Source organism: Saimiri boliviensis, chromosome 13 (assembly GCF_048565385.1).
Source record: "Saimiri boliviensis isolate mSaiBol1 chromosome 13, mSaiBol1.pri, whole genome shotgun sequence".
NCBI lineage: Eukaryota > Metazoa > Chordata > Mammalia > Primates > Cebidae > Saimiri > Saimiri boliviensis.
This window is the reverse complement of record NC_133461.1, coordinates 98,795,426-98,815,463: the sequence shown is the minus strand read 5'-3', so window position 1 is coordinate 98,815,463 and position 20,038 is coordinate 98,795,426. Positions and strand designations below refer to the sequence as shown.

Here is a 20,038-nt window from a genome sequence, read left to right as displayed (position 1 = left end):
TAGTGGTATTTGCTATCTAAATGAATCTAAGTATAGCAAAAGTACGAAGGCCAGGCACAGTGGCTCACGCCTGTAATCCCAGCACTTTGGGAAGCCGAGGCATGAGATCGCCTCAGGTCAGGAGTTCCAGACCAAACTGGCCAACATCGTGAAACCCCATCTCTACTAAAAATACACAATTAGTTGGGTGTGGAGGAACATGCCTATAATCCCAGCTACTCGGGAAGCTAAAGCAGGAGAATCACTTGAACCCAGGAGGAGGAGGTTGCTGTGAGCCAAGACACTCCAGCCTGGGCAAAAAGAGTGAAACTCCGTCTCAAAAAAGTAAAAAAAAAAAAAAAAAAAAAAGTACACTGAAAATACCATATAAAAGATGTTTTTTAACGGTATACCTGTGCAGGGCATTTACCATGAATGGAGCTTGCAGAACTGTAAGTCGCTCTGGGTGAGTTGAGTGAGTGGCGGTGAGTGAATGTGAAGACCGGGGGCATCACTGTGCCCTACTGCAGACTTTTTATATAAACACTGTACACTTATGCTACACTCCAGGTATTTTTTTAAACTTTTGCTTTCTTCAATAATAAATTAAATTTCAAAGCTGGGAATGGTGACTCATACCTGTAATCCCAGCACTTCGGGAGGCCGAGGCAGGACGACCACTTGAGGCTAAGAGCTTGAGACCGCCTGGCCAACATAGTGAGACTCCAACTCTACACGAATTTTACAATCAGCTGTGTGGTGGTACACACCTGTAATCCCAGCTACTCGGGAGGCTGAGGAGGGAGGATCCCTTGTACCCAGGAGTTCGAGGCTGCAGTGAACTATGATCTCAACACTGCACTCCAGCCTAGGCGACAAAACAAGACCCTGTCTCTAAAATAAATAAATAAAATCAATTAATTAATTAACTTTAGCTTACTGTAACATTTTTATTTTATAAACTTCAATTTTTTGACTTTTTGACTCTTGTAATAACACTTAGCTTAAAACACAATAATACTGTACAGCTGAATAAAAATATTTTTGCTCTATACCCTTATTCTGTAAGTTTTCTCTATTTTTAACATTTTTTATTTTTTTACTTTTTAAACTTTGTTTGTTAAACAGACACATTAGCCTAGGCTTACACAGGGTCAGGGTCATCAACATCACTGTCTCCCGCCTCCACATCTTGTCCCAGTGCAACGGATATCTCTTGTGATCACAACTGCCTTCTTCTGGAATCCCTCCTGAAGGACTGGCCTGAGGCTGTTTTACAGGCAACTTTAAAAAAAAAAAAAAGGCCAGGGGCAGTGGCTCACACCTGTAATCCCAGCACTTTGGGAGGCTGAGGAGGGCGAGTCACCTGAGGTCAGGAGTTCCTGACCAGCCTGGCTAACATGGTGAAACCCCATCTCTACTAAAAATACAAAATTAGCCAGGAGTGGTGGTGGGCACCCATAATCCCAGCTACTCAGGAGGCTGAGGCAAGAGAGTCGCTTGAACCCAGGAGGCAGACGTTACAATGAGCAGAGATCGAGCCACTACACTCCAGCCTGTGCAACAAGAGCAAAACTCTATCTCAAAAAAAAAAAGTAGGAGTATACTCTAAAGTAATGACGAGAAGTATAGCATAGTAAATACCTAAACCAGTAGCAGGGTCCTTTATGGTCGCTCTCAAGCATTACGTACTAATTGTGTGTGCTATACTTCCACATGACTGGCAGCATAGTAGGTTTATACCAGCATGATCCCAAACACAAGCGTAATGCAATGCGCTGTGAAGTCCCTAGGAAATAGGAATTTTTCAGCTCCATTGTAATCTATGGGATCACCATCGTCACATATGGAGTCCATAGTTGACCAAAACATCGTTATGTTGTGCTAACTGTAATTTAGTCATTCAGCGAAGGATAGGGGATGAAGCTACATATTCACAAACACCATTTGAATCTTCCCAGGCAGCCACATTACTGTGAATCAGGCTAATGCAAGCCAACGTTTAGCAAACTAACCACAGAGGCGGTGATTAAGGAAAGCAGTTCTCTTGATCCTTCAGTTAAAGACACATCCTGAGTTTACCCCTTCCACCCTCATATGTATATACACACACTGGCAGCATCTTCTTGCCTTTGAAAAAACCTTCCCACCTCTCTGGTCTGACCCCCTGGGTCTGATCAGAGCCGGCAACTCAGCAAGTTTAATCCAGGCTCCCAACAACCCTAGGACACCGGTGATCCACAGGAGGGCAGAGAAAGCGGGGAGGGGAGCACTGCATCAAGGACACACCGTGAGTCAGAGGCAGTGCCAGTGGGTCCCGCTGCCTGGCAGGTCTGGCTGGCCAGCTTCCTGCAGGCTGCAGCCTCTCGCTCCAGGTTCTGCTTCTGAAGCCAGGCCTTGGGCAATGCAGGGTGCCCGCAAAACCCTCAACATGGGCACCGTGAGGACCCCGAGACAAAGGCACTTGTGTGTTACCTCTTCTCTTAAGCAAGCGAGGAAAACAGTGACGGGAAAGGCCAGAGTGGGGAAGAGCCCAGGCGTCTACAAACACACAGTCATTCTTCCGGCAGCATTAGTCACCTTCCTGCTCCTGGGGGACCCTCCCCACAGTGTCCCCAGACTCATCTGCCTGGTGCGCAAAGAGATAGACTCTCTTGGAAAATAAGAGTAAGGATATAAAACAAGAATTCCACAGATGTCCTCATCCTAACAGGCCTGGGTACCTCCCTGAAGGTGGGTTCATCCCGCCCTACTCTGTCAGTTTCTGCTATAGGCAGCCACTACTTTCCCCTCTCTACATTACTGTGAGCATGCTCTGAGTAGCACCGGCTCTTCCTCATTAGCCAGCCAAAGGGGCAGCAGCAGACAGCCACCCTGTCTTGACTCAACAGACAGGAGACACTGTAACGAGAGAGGTTAAGGCCAGGCGAGCTGCACCGAGTCCAGTGCTGGAATGAGAGCCTGGATTTTCCGTTCCAGTGAGATAGCCTTACCCCTCCTACAGAATCCCAGTGTGATAATAAATACCATGATCTAGCACCTGCACAGAGTTTTATACTTTTAAAGCGGTATTCCCTGCAAGCCTGCCTGCATGTTCTCACTACATACATAAGCAGATCTCCCAGGGGAGGCAGGATGGGCACTGCTACTCCTCCTTATTTCAGAGAAGAAAACTGTTGCCCTAGGGGACCACGGAACTATGAGGCAGTGCTCTTCCCAGTAAGTGACTTATATACTGTGATCTGGAAAGCAGTCCTCAAACTAGTCCAACTTTGAGTGCAACTTTGACTTACTGCTGAAATAAGAAGGTGCCACAGGAGCCGCAATTTGTCCCAGAGAGACAAGCCAGACATGGCCAAAAATATCCTTGGCAATAACCATAGGTCATCATTCTTTTTCCTTTCTGCATTTGCCCAAAGAACTCCTAACTATACGTTAGAACCCGGCATTCTGTGTCACACTTTCTGGGTGCCATGATTTCCTGGAGTTACTGCCTCGCCTCCACTCTGGTTCCTCTATCCCAAAATGCAGCTGGGCCCCATCATCAATCCCAGCCCTTACTCATATCCCAGAACCCAGCTCAAGGGCTCTGCTGCTGTTAAGATCTGACACTGCATCCAACACCCTCCTGGCTTGCTCCAGCCTGATTCCCTTCCTCTCTCCTCTCGCTGTTAGCTCTGCAGCAGAAAAAGGCCCGAGTTCTAGGGCATGTCATCTTTCTGAAGTTCAGTTTTCTCAAATATGAAATGAGAAACAACACCTGCCTTTTCTCACTTCCAAAGGAGCGCTAAGAGGATCAAATGACCAAATAAAAGCTAAACCAATACAAAAATAATATAATCAACAATTGCAGCAGCAATATACAAACATATCCAGGTATTCAAGTAATACTTTTAGAAGTAACAAGACGAGATGATATTCATGGACTGCTTGCCCTGTGCCTGACATTATTCTTAACATTCTAGGCGTATCATCTCAATTAATTCTCACAGAAACACTGAAACGGGTACTGTTATTGGCTCCATTTTATAGATGATAAAAATAAGGCAGAGAGAGGTTTCAGGAACTTGGCCAGGTGCCACTCTAGGCTGTTAACCTAACCAGCTCTAATCATCAAGCTATGGAGTCCATAGTTGACCGAATCAATGCATGGAGTCCATTCATCGCCTCTAATACAATCTGTCATTAGCTTAGCATGGTAAGGTTTGCAAGAGGCATTCACAAATCTATCTTACCTAAGCTTCCCAACAGCCCTGTCAAAAAGATAAAGTAGATAACCTTCGTCTAGATTCACAAAGAGAAAACTAGCCCGGAGAAATGATTTGCCCAAGGTTTCCAAGCTAGTCAATGGCAGAACCAGGACTTAAAATCATGGGGCCTGCACCCTGCCCCAGTTTGGTGACCTTTCTGGAGCCTCAACACCAGCATAAGTCTGACACACAAACACTCTACCGGGTCCCCTACCCACAGCAGTGTCTCAAATGCACCCTTTCTGCTCATGCCTGGGAATAAACACTGTTGGCTGACTAACAGCCGGGGTCTCTCATCAGCAGAAGCCATCACAGACCACATGGCCAGCCAAACCTCAGGGTCCCAGAGCCTTCAAAGTGGCTCTCAGGATGGATGTGATGGATCCAGGGGCTCGGTGGACTCAGGGGAAGTTCCCTCAGTGACACGAGTTTGCTGTCCCTCAACTTGACCCACATGGCCAGACGTTTCCTAGACCTGTTATGCAACCCTTGCTTCAAGCAAGCTGCTGCTGGGATTTCTCCCGATTTCAACATGTTTTGTTTTCTCTTCAGAGAGAAAGTACGAATGTGAAACCGTAACACCTCTTAGTACCCTTCCTGTCCGTCTGGGGTGACAAGGTGGGTGGGGAATGTTTTCAAAGGTACCTTCTGTGAGCCAACTTGAGCCTCCAGAATGACTAACCACCCCAGGAAGGAGGGCGAGGGTGGCGGGGAGGGAACACAGCTGAGGACCACTGTCTCCCACAGCAGAAGGAACCAATTCCAGAGCGTCCGGCAAAGACACTAGAACGACACTGCCCTGCAGGCTCCAGACCAGCGAGACTGCAGCAGCTTGTGTGGTCCAGAGTCCACACTCCCCAGACCTGGTTCCCACAGCCCATCTGAAAGTCCATCAAGATGGGTGATTCTTCTCTTGAAAGGGAGCTGGTTCTGTCGCCTTAGCTCATGGTCTAATTATAGGGAGCACGCTTGCTCTGGGAATGAGGACCAGGCATTCTTATTTTTATAGCTCAGCGGCTAGCACACCGCCTAGCCAAGAGGGCACTCAGGAAACGGGGAATGACGTGAGTGGCAGATGAAGACATTGCCTCATCGGGGTGTAGCTGCCGCTTGCTGGGTTCCATCACACACATGCAAGAAAGGGCAACGAGGGAGCCAAGAGAGTCTTTTCTGTGGCCGTAATATGCATGGATTCAACACCAATGAAAGACAAAAATAAAAACTGGAATTTGTTCAATAGCAAGGTTTCTTTGTTTGTTTTTGGTTTTTTGAGACGAAGTCTCACTGTGTCGTCCAGGGTAGAGCGCAGTGGCACAATCATGGCTCACTGCAACCTCCGTCTCCCCGGTTCAAGTGATTCTCCTGCCTCAGCCTCCCAAGTAGCTGAGAGTACAGCTGCCCACTACTGCACCCAGCTAATTTTTGTACTTTTAGTACATGTGAGGTTTCACCATGTTGGCCAGGCTGGTCTTGAACGCCTGACTTCAGGTGATCCACCTGCCTCTCCCTCCCAAAGTGCTGGGATTACAGGCATGAGCCACCGTGTCTGGCCAATAGCAATGTATAAAGCTTTTCATAATTTTTTTTTCATCTCTTTTAAAAAGCTGTGCCTTCCTTTATTCAACCAATATTCACAGGATACTTCTGTGTCCTTCTGTGGATGAGTCTCAGAAAGGCTGGAGGAGGAAAGGGTTTCAGTCCGTGTGCCTGGCATCCAAAGGTCGGGCAACCAGAAGCACTAAAGGATTATCAGGTGGGGAGAGACATCAGATGTGAACTGCAGAAAGACATGGCTACTCCCCATCTTTCGGCAGGCTTGCAGGCTCTGTGGCACGTGAAGAAGGGGCTGGATCTACCACTCCCACCAGCTAACCTCACCTCTCCCACAGGATCCCAGTGTGACAATAAACACCATGACAGCACCTGCACTGAGCTTTGTGCTTTGAAAACTGTGTTCCCTGCAAACCTGCCTGTATTTTCTAGCTAGATGCACTAAAAGGACCTGCAAGGGAGACAGAACTGGCCCTGCTACTCTTCTCTATTTCCGATGAGAAAACTGCAGCCCCCCAGGAAGCTGCTGGGCTTGGAGGCTGAAGAGCAGGACCAGCCATTCTGCATATCAGACCAGCCATGACTGACATGCAGAATGAATTGCAGAAGCTCCTCCATCACATACTTACTGAGCACCTGCTGGGTTTCTGGCAATGGGAATACAGAGGTGAGCAGAAGAGCACAAATCCCTGCCCCACGTGGAGCCTACATTCCAATGAAAAAAGAGAGACCACAACAATATAAATAATATTATGAATATAAGTAAAATATGTAAACAACATAAATAAGTAAACGATGGTGTGTGTCAGGAACTAACAACTATTGGGGAGAAAAACAAAGCAGAGATGGGGAACAGGGAACATGAGGCAGGAATTCCTATGCAGAAATTCCTTTGGTTCCAAGTAAATGGCAACACATTCCTCTCCATCCAAAACAGACTCAAGACAAACCCTCAACCCAGGACAGCAGAGGCCGTGGGTGTTCAGGACAACTGGCAAACCTACTGCCGGTTCTCTCTGCTGGTGCCCACCCACCCCACAACCACTCAAGAAGCCTCATGAAAACACTGCTGGAGAAAATTGGCTGTCCACAGAGGAGAAACAGAATGCAAGGAGACCACAATCTGGGACACTAGAGCAGTGCCGCTCCTCAGAATCTCCCACCCGCCTGTGCCCCAGGGCCCCCTCCACTGTCCTAGATTCTAAGGATTTTAACCAAGCTCTCCGGGCGATTCTTAGACACCTTCAAGGCAGAGAACTACTGTTTTAAGGATCTCTATTTAATTCACACCTGGTCCTAGCCCCTGACTCATTTGTCATAACTGTCATGGAATAAAGTGTGGGGAAAAAAAGGGTGGGGAGAGTCGACTCACCTTTTTTTTTTTTTTTTTTTTTTTTTTTTGAGACAAGGTCTTGCTCTGCTGCCCAGGCTAGAGTGCAGTGGTACAATCATAGCTCACTACAGCCTCAACTTCCCAGGCTCAAGTGACCCCTCGATCTCAGCCTCCCAAGTAGCTGGGACCACCGGTGCACGCCACCATGCCAAGCTAATGTTTTTACTTTTTGTAGATGTGGGGTCTCGCTATATTGCGCAGGCTGGTCTCCAACTCCTGGCCTCAAGTGATCCTCCCACCTCGGCCTCTCAAGGTGTTGGGATTACAGGCGTGAGCTACTGAGCCCAGCCTAAACTCCCTTTTAACTTGGGCAGTCTGGGATCTCAAGGAAGAGGAGACACCAGGTCCCTGAACCAAGGCAGTGAGTAGCTCTGGGGAGGGAGGGAAGGAGACACATTCAAGAAGCATTACAGACACAGGCAAGGGCAGGCCTTCCACACATCCAGGGCAGCGGCTGGAGAAAAGCTGACGAGCGTCCCAGGGTGCAGAAGGCTAGACCTGAGGGGAAGCCAGGACCACCGTTCTAACCACACTGAGTCTAAGGAGGCTCCGAGGCCACTGGAGATTCAGCTGCAGAAAGTCTGGGCCCCAGATAGTGATCTGGGAGCCATCAGGACCTAGGAAGAAACTGAGGCACATGTACTGGGGAGAAATGAGGTGGGGAGGCAAATTCCTGCTGAAAAGCCAGACCTAAAGAGGAAAACTGAGGATCGCAGGGCCAATCCCTCTGCTCCTTGGCAGGGACAGAGGCAGCAGGAGGGCCAGAAAGACAATGGGTAGCCAAGAGCCTCTGTGAGGCTTCAGCTGGGCAGTGCAAAAGCCAGGAAGCAGGGGTGGCAGGTGAGGAAGTAGAGACCAGAGTCGACAGCTCTTTCAAAACACGTTGTTTTAAGGAGTTAAAAAATGTCCAAGAGTTAGTTTATGGGAAGACATTTGGGGGGCATGAGAGGTCAAGGTGAGAAGTCTGGGGTTTGTTTGTTTAAGATGGGATGGGCTTGGATCTGTAGAAACACTTCTGAGAACAGCTCGATCAAGTAGGGAGGCTAACGATCCTAGAACTGGGTCACTCAAGAGTGAGGGGACAAAAATGACATCACCATCACCATTTATCAACAACACAGGCACCACACACTGCAGCAAGAACTTTATATATGTGGCCTCATTTAATTCTAACAACCCCATAAAATAGCTCTTGGTATTTAATAGGGTTTGGCTGTGTCCCCACCCAAATCTCATCTTGAACTGTAGCTCCCACAATTCCCATGTGTTGTGGGAGGGACCCAGTGGGAGGCAATTGATTCATGGGGGCTGTTTCCCCCATACTGTTCTCAGGGTAGTGAATAAGTCTCACAAGATCTGATGGTTTTATAAGAGGAAAACTCCTTTCACTTGGTTCTCTCATTCTCTCTTGCCTTCCACCATGATCATGAGGCCTCCCCCAGCCACATGGACCTGTGAGTCCCTTAAACCCCTTTTTCTGCATAAATTACCCAGTCTCGGGTATGTCTTTATCAGAAGCATGAAAACAGACTAACATAGTATTGATAGTATTCATATCCCCCTTTGCAGAGAAAAAACCTGAGCTTATGGAGGTCAGGTAATGTGCCCAGGTCTCCAGCCAGATTCAAAACCAGGTGTCAGGGTGATTTGTACACATCTCCCTTCTCTGCCATACTGATGTACCTTAGAGAAATGAAGACACCGGCTCCTTGACAGTGGGGGTGGAAGGCAAGAGAATTTGGAAGGATGGTGATAGGAAGATAGGTTTGATCGAGGTCCTGGCTTCGCTATGACTTGGAAGCAAATGCCAGGCTGATGCTGACAACACTGGAGGTGGGGGGCTGAGGAACAACAGGACCCCTGTGAAGGATGCAAGCAGCTGCCCAGAGCTAGGTCAGGGAGCATGCACCTTGGACGCAGTATGAATGTCCCCTGAAGGGCTTGGCTGCCCAAGGGACAGATGGGCTGTCCAGGACCCAGATGGGGCAAGCCAGGGTTGGAAGAACCAAAGGCAGAGAAACTGAGGGCCTCAGCAGCTGCAGCAATCAATCTTGGGGTCCAAGATCTAAGACGTCTGAATTTAAGATCTCGGAGGTGGAAGGTTCTGCGTTAGGTCACGGCACCATGAAGGTGAAGGCCACTGACTCAAGGGTGTAAGGAATAGAGAGATTTGGAATTTAGCCAGGTGGGGACGAAGAGGAGCCGTCCTCAGGGTGAGGACAGGATCTATGGAGATGCAGTCCGAGCATCAGATGCCAAAGTTCTCAGAGAATGAGGGAAAGTGACTCATTCAAAGCAATCATGCTGCTGATGATGATGAAAATGAAGATGAAAGTGGACATCAGAGAGTATCCATTATTCTGTCCATGTACCAGGCACGTGAAGTGCATCAAGGACTCAACCCTCACAACTACCCTGCAAGATCAGTACCATCTTTTCTCCTTTTCACAGATAGGGAAACGGCAAAGAGAGGTTAAGAAACTTGCCCAAGGTCACATGTAACTGGGAAATGGGACACCATCCCAGGGATTTGGGCTCAAGGGTCCATGCTCCTAACCCTTAGCAAGAGGAGCTGGATTTCTACCAGGAGGGGGAGGTGGAAGGACCATTTGGTAGAGGGGAAGATGTAAGGAAGCTTGTTAACAAGGAACTTCCACAGGGCCCACTGGAAAAATGAAGGAAGAGGGAAAGAAGCAGTAGCTCTTCCCTCTCTCCTCATTTTTCCAGTGGGCGCTGTGGAAAGAGGAAGCAGGAAGAAAATCACTATCCCCGTTATACACATAAGGACACAAAAACTCAAAGCGAAGTGTCTGCCTAACCAGTAAATTAGACTGGAATCTGAATTGCCCCAAGATAGTTCTTTAAGGGTGCGAAATGCATCTTAGTAGGCACTTGAGGGAAGGTTGAGGGAAGGTTTCCAGTTCAACAAAAAGAAAGTGGGAAGGGTGGTTCATGCCTATAATTCCAGCACTTTGGAAAGCCAAGGTGGAAGGATCGCTTGAGCCCAGGAGTTCAAGACCAGTCTGGGCAACAAAGTGAGACACCCCGCCCCCTCCACAAAAAAAATACAAAAAAGTAGCCAGGCCTGGTGGCATGCACCTGTAGTCCCAGCTACTCAGGAGGCTGAGCTGGGAGGATTACTCAAGCCCTGGGAGGTCAAGGCTGCAGGGAGCTGTGATCACACTACTACACTCCAACCTGGAAAGCAGACCAAGACCCTGTCTCAAAAAGAAAAATGGCCAGGCACGGTGGCTCACGCCTATAATCCCAGCACTTTAGGAGGCTGAGGCAGGTGGATCGCCTGAGCTCAGGAGTCTGAAACCACCTGGGCAACATGGTGAAACCCTGTCTCTACCAAAATGAAAAATTAGCCTGGGCGTAGTGGTATGCACCGGCAATCCCAGCTACTCAGAAGGCTGAGATGGGAGAATCATTTGAGGCTGGGAGACAGAGATTACAGTGAGCTGAGATTACACCACTGCACTGCAGCTTGGGCAACAGAGTAAGACTCCATCTCAAAAAAAAAAAAAAAAAAAGAGAGAGAGAGAGAAAGAAAAAGAGATTGGACATACCCCTCCTACGACAAAAGTCAGATGCAAACATTCAAGGTGGGTATGGGAGCAGTAAAGCCATGCCTTGTGATGTGGTCCAGCCAACACCATGATCACAGGAGTATGTCTGTGGCCAGCACGGATGGAGCATGCCAGCTGGTATTTTGGTTTAAAAACAAAAACAAACACAAGAAAAGGTTCAATACTAGTGGAGACAAGAAAAGAGCCAGAAAGCTCTAGGGTTCAAGAAAGACGCTGAGGGCTTCCACACCAGCAGCTGAGCTCATCCGATGAGTCAGAGAAAGGTAACCCCTTGAAGTCAGAGGGGGTCAGGAGCCCCAGATTGAAAAAAAGGGGAAAGTAAGACTGATTCCCCAAGATTGGACACTGCTCCAAGGTGGGACAAGAGTCATCTTTAATGAGAGGGCCAAGTGCAGCTGAAATGTGTCCAAATGAAAGCCAGGAAAAGGTCTGGGGAGCACGTTCCTCCCTTCCAGGTGACACATACGTCCCCCACCCCAGGTGCACACCCCTGTATGCTTTAAGCAAAGTAGCTGATTAAATCTTCCCATTCAACCCCAAATACCTCTCCCCACTAAAAAACTGAGGCCCTCTTTGCTGTTCACAGAACTCCTGGGCACCCGCCTCCAAACCACGTCCAAGCCTGGCCCTCACCAATTTAGGTCAGAGGAAAATGGATGACGTTCCCACTCTCCTCGGGGCACGCCTGAGGGGTACAGGCCATGGCCGTGGGTATCAGCATGCAGGCTGGGGGTTCATGAAACAAGAAACAGGACTGCGGTTCATGAATACCCCTTTTTTGAAACCTGCTCCAAATTCACCTTCTAAGAAAATCTCCTCTCATCGAAGGACAGAAAAGAAGGGAGCAGGGGGATGTGAAGGAGAGGAGACAAGAAGGGAGAAAGAAAAATCATTATAATTTTGTTCCAGGAACTGGAGCAATTTGGGATTTCACGACATTTTGAAGCTGAATGGCATGGACCTCACTGCACTGTTTGAAAAGCAATGAAGTAGGTGGAAGGGGCTTCTGGCAGCTGCCTGCACAGCCCCCTGGAACCCTTCTTCCCAGTCCACCTGCAGCCAGGAGAGAACTCGGAAGAGGAGAAAAGTCAGAAGTTGAGGAATGCTGTGCTGAGCAGGGCAGGCTGGCCGCACACTCCATAAGCTCAGCCAGGAGGCTCCTAGAGTGAACGCTCAGTGGTGCACCGACCTGGGAAGGAGGGCTCATCGCAGGAGGGTCACAGGCAGGGTTTTCCCCGACAGGCGAAGCAAAAGAAGGTTCTGTGCAAGGGTCACCGGTTCCAAATCTTTCCTGTTTCCTTCTTCCCCTGCTTTCCCCACGCAGGGACTCAGCATGGTCTCCAAGTGGTGTGCCTAATCTGGTTGGAATTTCCTCCTCCACCCACCTGGCATGCTCCCCAAGTCTTGAGCTCTCCTAACCAGACCAGGGGTTCTTGTAACCACCCCAAATGCCCCTTGCCACTCTGGAACATCAGAAAGAGGCTCATGGAAAACCTGCCACCAAGCCCTGCCTGGAGAGGAGTAAGTCGTTGCCACCATTTGTCGAGAGCCCTGCAAAGACCCTATACTCCCTCCCTGGGTAGCGCCGTGCTGCTCACTATCACCACGGGGGCAGCCAGAGGTCCCAGCAGCCTGGCCCTTTATGGATGAATGAACACTCACATCCCACCACGGGAGGACCAAGTGAAAGAGGAAGACACAGGAAGCAGCAGGAAAACTGCCGAAAGTCTTCCAAATACCCATTTCATAATCTCCGTGTTGCCTGCCAAGGCTCCAGAGACATAAGAGAGCCTCAGGTTCAGTGGTTTTCATATTTTTTTGACATGAATTCCCAGCTAGAAGTGCATTTTAAACTTAAACTTCTGTAAAATGCACTCAGGGACATACACACAACCCAAACAGAATTTCAACATTTCTCCTACTACACGCTCGTATTTTATACTCTCACTAATAACTTCTACTTCTTTTTTTTTTTTTTTTTTAAATGCAGAGGCCACCAATGGGTCATGGCTCACTCTGTGAAAAACACCACTTGTTAAAATGACACTGGGGAGGTGAGGTGTCACTTCATGAACAGGCAAATTTAATATTATAATGGGAAGCATCCACCAGGCCGACTTTGCACTTAGAACTGCAAAATTAGTAGCATCAGGCTCAGGGTTGAAAGTGACCAGCATAGAGTTCCACTGCCCAGACTACCTAGGACAGAAAAAAGCCGGCCAATTCAACATTCTTATTTGCCGTTACAAAATCAAAGTTAAAAATGGGTGCCTTTCAATTTTGAGAATGCTTTCTCTCTTTCAAGGTCCAATTTCCATGGATTTGTTTTCATCTGTAATACTTCTTTTGATATTTCAAGTAACATAAAAGAGGACGACTGGCATTGTGTGCTCCAAGAAACACGGCGTGGGTTAAAAATGTGGAGAAGCACACACCAGGTCCACTGTCCCCACTTTATAGTGACAAAACTAAGACACAGAACAGTGCCTGAGACATGAAGCAAGTGAGGAGCAGGGTCTGAAGCCCAACCCAGGTCTCCTGACTCAGTTACTCCAGGTCTCCTCCATCATCCAAAATACTTAAGAGAAACACAGGTGTGGTCTCCCCAAGCCTTTACATGACTGAGGATGCATCCCTGACTCCACATGCTGGGCAGGCAACTGGGCCGATCTTGGCAGACCCTGGCATTCAGCAGCAGCCTCAAAACCAACCTGCATACTTCAGCACGGAAGAGCCCCTAAGGGTCAGGTTTTGGGGTCAGTTAGAATCCCAGAACTTAGAAGACCTCACTGATTAGCTAACTCATGCCTTGTTTTACAGACTTGTCTAGGAAAACCAGACCGGCTCCTTCTACCACTCACACCATGTTAACCTGTCCACAGGTGAAAACTGCTAGGGAAACTAATACTAAGTACACAAGTGACATCTGAATCAAAACATACCAACATCTATGGGGCAGGGAGAAACCAGACACAGATTACACAATTTCAACATGTGAGAAATGCCTCTTGAGAGTGTCAAAGGCTGCTCAGAAGGCACAACTAATTATTTCTCACGCTAAAAATAAGGTAAAAAGAGACTCTGAACTGAATTCACTGTGGGGTTCCCAAACAGAACGTTCATCTCAAGACAACAGAAGGACTAAGGCCTGTTCAAATAACACCTCCCTGCTCCTAACCTTCCGCAGACTCTGCCCAGAGCACTTGAGACAACAGCTTCAATCATGGAGAATTTTATTACATTTGAAGGATTCTTTCCTATACAAATGACACCTGGCATCAGTCCAGTGTCTTTCCTGGTGATGAGAGCCATTACTCTAATTCCCCACTGGGACATTAGAGGGACAGATGGGTCACGGCTCAGGCCCAGCAGCACCTTGGAAGCCCATGTCTTTCCCCACTGGACTTGTGCCCGTCCAGACACTGACTGCCAGCTCCAAGCAAGCTGCCCGGAGTGGAGAAAATCCTCTGAGTTGGACCTTCCGGCCTTCATACTTGCTCATGCAGGCTCCGCATCAGCAACAAGATACAGCTGCTGTGGGTGCCTCTGTGGGACCTGCCTTGCAAAATTAACTGCCACCTAGTGAGGCCTCGGAATCCCCCAAACCACACTGCAGCTGCAGCCAGAGGATTGGAGGTGGCGTAGGAGCCCGGGCAAGGTCATCGGTTCCCTTCTCTGTGCCTCAGTTTCTCCGTTGTTAACCTCCAGGGCTGTTGCACGAATTAGATGAGTTATGCCTATAAAAGTGCAATGTGTGACCGCCAATACTGGCACTACTTCTGGCACCACTCTATCCCCTGGCCCTGGGGTGTTCTGGGCAGGCTGGCAGAAGGCAGCTCTCAGTCTACCAGGAAAAACCCACCTGCTAAAGCTGCCTCCTTAAAGGAATGCAGTTAAAACTACCTGAGCAGGTGAAGGACTGGGTTTAAAGGGAACTGAGTGCCTATCACACAATCCATAGCAAGGGCTCTAAGGCACAAGCCCACTCACCTCCCTGCAAGCAAAAGGAGAGGCAAATGTCATTGCCTCCCGGCGGCTCAGTGACCCAAAGTCGGGGAAAGAAGTGCAGGAACCCTTAGAAAGGGGATCCCACCGGCCGTTGCCGAACCGGTATCCCCAAAAGAGCTGCCACGAGTCGAGAGAAGTCCTGCCGGCCCCAAGTCCCCGAAATAACCCGGGGAGTAGCAGCCACACACCTAATCCTCAGGGCGCGCGGCCCGGCCAGGGCCACACGTTTCCCAGCGCGAGCGTGGTGAGGGCTTCCCCCCGGGAGCTCCCTCGGAAACCGCGCACGTGTGAGCGGCCCCGGGCAGCCCGAACGGCCAGCGTGGTTAGACTGTGCAGAGCTGCATCGATCGCGTCCCCCGGGAGCCCAGTCGCTGCCGAAGCCAGCGGTGCTCGCCACTCCGCCTCCCCGGCCGCAGCGCAGCCAGCTGCCGGGGCCCGGCACGCGGTGGGAGCAGCGGGCGGTGCGGGGCGCCGAGCGGGGCGCGGGCCGGGCACCCACGCGGGATCGGCGGAAGGCGCGGCGCTCTGGCTCCGCGCAGCGGCTCCCTCGGCGACCCCGGCCAGCGGCGGTCCTTGGGAGAGCGCAGTTTCGGGGCACTGGCCCCAGGCTGCCGGCGCGCGGGATGCAAACGCGCGCGCGCACTCGTACTCCTCTGGCTGCGTCCTCGAAGTACCCCCGCGCCTCACCTTCACCGAGTCCACCGGGTACATGACCGAGTGCTCCAGGATCCCGGCCATCGCTCCTGCTGTCATGTGGGTGGACACGGAGGCGCTGGTCGGCAGGTTCTCATAGTCCTCCGACCCGGTGGCGTCCTTGCCGCCGCCGCCATCTCGGCTGTCCCCATCCATCCTCCGCGCCACCGCCTGGCTGCCCACGCTCCCGCTGCGCAGCTCCATCCGCCAGCTCCGCGGGGCGCAGGAGGCTGCAGGAGGTGGGCAGGGAGGGGGAGGGGGCGCAAAACTTCACTTCTTAAAGTGGGAGCCACCTCCCCGGGACCGCGGCGCCTGACGCCATGGCGGGCTGGGGTGGAGCGCAGCGGCCCGAGACACCAATCGCCGTGAACCAAGAGGCCGGCGGCCGCCGCACCATTGGTGTGCGGGACAGTGGGGACCCGCCTCCCTGTGTGACGTCACCGTCCCGTGCAAATTTCCAAGCCACCGGACGGGGGCGAGAGGATTCGTGGGGTGTCCCGGGAAGTTGTACTATCAGGATGGGGCTGGTCCGCGAGGGGCAGGGGAGGTCACTGGGGAGGGGCTGCAGTAGGGTAAGCCGAGAGCTGGAGGCATGGATGACAGTGGCTCGAGGAAAATCCGTCCCCGGGGCGGGTGAGTTTGCAAACAGAATTGCCCAGCGAGCTTCGGCGTTCCTAAGGCCTGAAGTTAAAACTCAGGGTCCCGTTCTAGACTTTTTGTGGGAGAGACCCCCATTCATTCGAAATTGTTTCTCTCAACTAAAATACATAATGCAAAGCTAAATTCGTTCCTCTTGTTCTTACCGAGAGGACGAACCCACCCTGGCCTGGACCCAGCAAGGCTGTCAGGCGTGACCAGGAGGGAGCCCCTTTCGACACCTCCAGGAAATTTTCTTTGGATTGGATATGCCCGGAAGGTCTGTAGAGGCCTGGTCTCACAGTAGGAGTGTGGAACTGGCTGAGAGTAAAATCTTACAGCCTTGCCCCTGCCTCTCTTAAGACTGTGGCCACCTACTTCTTAAAAGTCGTCCTAAGCTGGCCTCTTCCATTAACACAGGCTGCTTTAATACTGTTTTGCTCCAGTCTGGGGGAAGATGGAGAAATCAGAAAGTAGGAGAGGGAAATGTCTGCCTCTGGAAGTGTTCGTCTAAACTGCATGTTCCAGAGCTTAAGATGACTTGGGCTGATCAACTTCTAGGCACCCGGGCCTCCCTGCCTTATCTAGACAAGGCTTCTGGTCAGGAAGGCTGGGACCTGAGATATGAAAGGGTGGGGAAAACCCTGAAGATGCTGAGCCTGCTCTCTGCCCTCACCCTGATCAGCATCCCAGGCAGCTCTTAGGGATTTGAGATACAGTAATGTGAGCATCAGTAGAGGTCAATAGAGGCCTCGGAGCCAAGGGCACTGTTTCTCCAATTTTGGTAGCTGCAGATAGTAGCTGGCAAGATGAGTGCTAAGGATGTGATAACTGAAAACAGGCTCTGTGTTTTCACTTAGCTATCTCTGTGATGTCTAGAAGGAAAACTACTTTTGTCAAAGGCCATTTTTAAGAAATATTGATCCGAAGTTGTTGATCCTTATTTTTAAGTGGATGTCCTTTAAGCAGTGTATAAGAACCCATTGCCTCACTTCTGGGTACATGACAAAAACCCAAATACACATGAAGCTCTTCTTCAAAGCATCCCTTATAGCAGCAAATCATTGAAAACAACCTAAATGTTCAACCAGAAGGGAAGGGCTAAGGAAATTATGATGCCTGCATAATACTAGTGAAATATTATGCAGCCTTTGAAAGTGGAATTTACATTACACAACATGGACAAAGATTATAACATAAGGTTAGGTGAGAAAACAAAACAAAATTCTATAACCTTTACATTCACAAAGATGTAAATGTGCGCAGGGAAAGCGTGTATGGTTACTGCGCTAGCACTGGAGGATTACAGGCAACTGCTTTGACTTTATTTTTCAGACTTCAAATAATACTTATGTGATTTCTATAATTTAAAAATAAAAAATCATTTTTAGGATATATATACTATGTACACACATCTATATATAGAAGTATATATGTATAGCATATAGGTATGGCCATTTATGTAGGATATATAGATAGGATATAGAATATATAGATATGTACATATATAATATGTTAAGTATATACATAAAATATATAGATATGTGTATATATAATGTATGTTTTACTTAGCCTCTCAGCATTCATATCCATGTGTATACATAAAATATACATACATTTTATATAGATACACATATCTATATATTTTATACATATTTAATATACCTGTATATATGATATATATGCCTACATATACATATATACATCTATGTACATATATACATAAATATATATACACTTATGTTATATATTTATGTATATTACATATGCACCTTTATTATATATAATACATATGTATAAGATATATTTATATATATATATATGCATACACCTCTGAATGGATGAGAAACCCTCTGAACTTTGCAATGGCAATACCAGTGGAAAGAAGTTTCCTTTTGATGGTTAAGAGAATTCTTGGCAAATGCGAATATGCCCATAATCTTCAAAGACATGATTAAAAAAAAATTATTAAATGTTAGGCCAGTTGAAAATCTTTGGACTATTTATTATTTAAAAAGCATTCAATATTTTTTTCTCCCCATACCTGGTAGATGTGGTGGTTTGGCACTTAGCATCTTACATTCTTCCTTGGACTGCGGTGGCCAGAACATGTAAAGCCACATTTCCCAGACTTTCTTGCGGCCAAGGGTCTAGCCATGAATTATATTCTGCCAACAGATGAATTGGAAAGATCTGGAAAGTGAGCGTGAGATGAAGCTCCCTTCCTGCTCTTTGATATTTTCTGCTGCCCAGCAAGGTCAGAGACACTTGAGGCAGGAACAGGTGGGGTGGACAGTGGGTTCTCTACTGCAACAGCTTGGTAGTGTTGGTCACCAGATTCATGTATGCTGAGAGGTATTTATGGACGTAGGGGTTGCAGCAGTGATAGTGGCAGCCTCCTGATCCCTACATCATGGTTTTATAGGTGGCCTTTTGCTTCCTTGCCTTTGAGGCCATGGCAGAGGTAGCCATTCCCTTGGGAAGCCAGTGTGGCAGTGTGAGTCTGTGCCTCCACCCCTCCCCGGGTGCTGCTCCCCTGTGTACAGCAGCGAAAGGGCATAGTGATTAAGGAGCCAACCTGGATGTCAGAAGGCAGCAGCCAGTCCAGCTCCTAGACCTCTAGGGAGGGTCTGCTGGGAAAGGGTGGCATCCCAGACAGTATAACCCAGCGCTTGGGCCACACTGCTATCAGGAAGGGAACAGCTCTTGTCTTTGAAAGGCAAGAACATGGCGACCCAGGAGCAGAGGAGTGGCAGCTCATTTGGGCCTCTCCCGAGGGGCAGGCCAGGAGGCTCAGAATGACTTGTTGCTTCTCAGATTCTTTCGTAAAGTTCCTGAACGTTGTAGTTCTGGAGATGTCATCATGCAGCCCTGGCCTAACTGGAAGCCAAGCTGCATTTAGAAAGAGGAAGCTGTAGAATGTGCAGGGCGAGAAACACCTGACTTGGCGGCACGGAACTGTGCAAGCCCTGCTTCCAGCCTGTACTAGCTGTGAGGCTCTGTCCTGTTTCTGGCAAGCTTCCTCCTCTGTAGACTTTAGTCATTCATACCACATGGTGAACAAAATATAGAGATAATAGACTCTGTATTTGGAAGAGTATATATTTGAATTATATATACTTGACCATGAGCTTTCATGAAGAGTTGGGAGAAGAGGTGACAGAAAATAAGGGGTGCAGAGGAAAGAGGTTCAGGCCTTCTCCCCAGTCTTCCTTTTTTCGCAAGAATTGCTCTAGCCCTGACATCCGTCTGCTCCATGAAACACACAGGTACATTACTACCCTACTTACAATTTAGCCAATGCTGGGTCTCTCCCTGGGTCCCAGCACTCCTCTGCTTTGTGTCAGAGAGAAGATCCCCGGCCATGAAGCTAGCATTATGTCAACTTGGGCATCTGGTGGTGTGGTGTGCTTTCAGTCTTTGTTGGTCTTTTGTGTATTGTGGGGGTTTTTGGTTTGTGTGTATTGTTTGTTTGTTTTTGAGACAGAGTCTCACTCTGTGACTCTGGCTGGAGTGCAGTGGTGCAATCACTGCTCACTGCAGCTTTGAACTCCTGGGCTCAAGTGATCCTGCTGGCTCAGCCTCCAGAACAGCTGGGACTACAGGCACTTGTCACCATGCCCAGCTAATTTTTTAAATTTTGTTGTAGACGTGAGGTCTCACTATATACTGCCCAGGCTGATCTCAAACTTCTGGACTCAACCAATCCTCCTGCCTCAGCTTCCCAAAGTCCTTGGATTACAGGTGTGAGCCTCTGCACCTGGCCTGTTTTTTATAATGGACTCTCATCCACATCCCGGGTCATTTTAAGTGGAGTGCATATGTTGAGAGGGCCTCAAAGGACTCTGGGCATACAGTGCCTCCCTCTCACATACAGGTCTTGCCCTATAGTTCCAGATTCCCTGGCTTTCCCTAGGACACTGCTGTGTTTCTAA

General features: G+C 48.9%; 1 protein-coding gene across 3 annotated transcripts in view; it reads right to left on the bottom strand.

Annotated features, from left to right (window-relative positions):
- The window catches only part of SLC25A37 (solute carrier family 25 member 37), a 108,288-nt gene that overhangs the window by 28,439 nt on the left and 59,811 nt on the right, over positions 1 to 20,038 (bottom strand). The window contains exon 1 of one of the 3 annotated variants that reach the window (XM_003937175.2): positions 15,462 to 15,803. The exons of the other annotated variants lie outside the window; for them this stretch is intronic. Within the exon in view, the coding sequence (XP_003937224.1) occupies positions 15,462 to 15,671 (210 nt within the window). The 5' untranslated portion in view covers positions 15,672 to 15,803. Of the gene's footprint in view, positions 1 to 15,461; positions 15,804 to 20,038 lie in introns of those variants that run through there. 3 annotated transcript variants of the gene reach the window in all.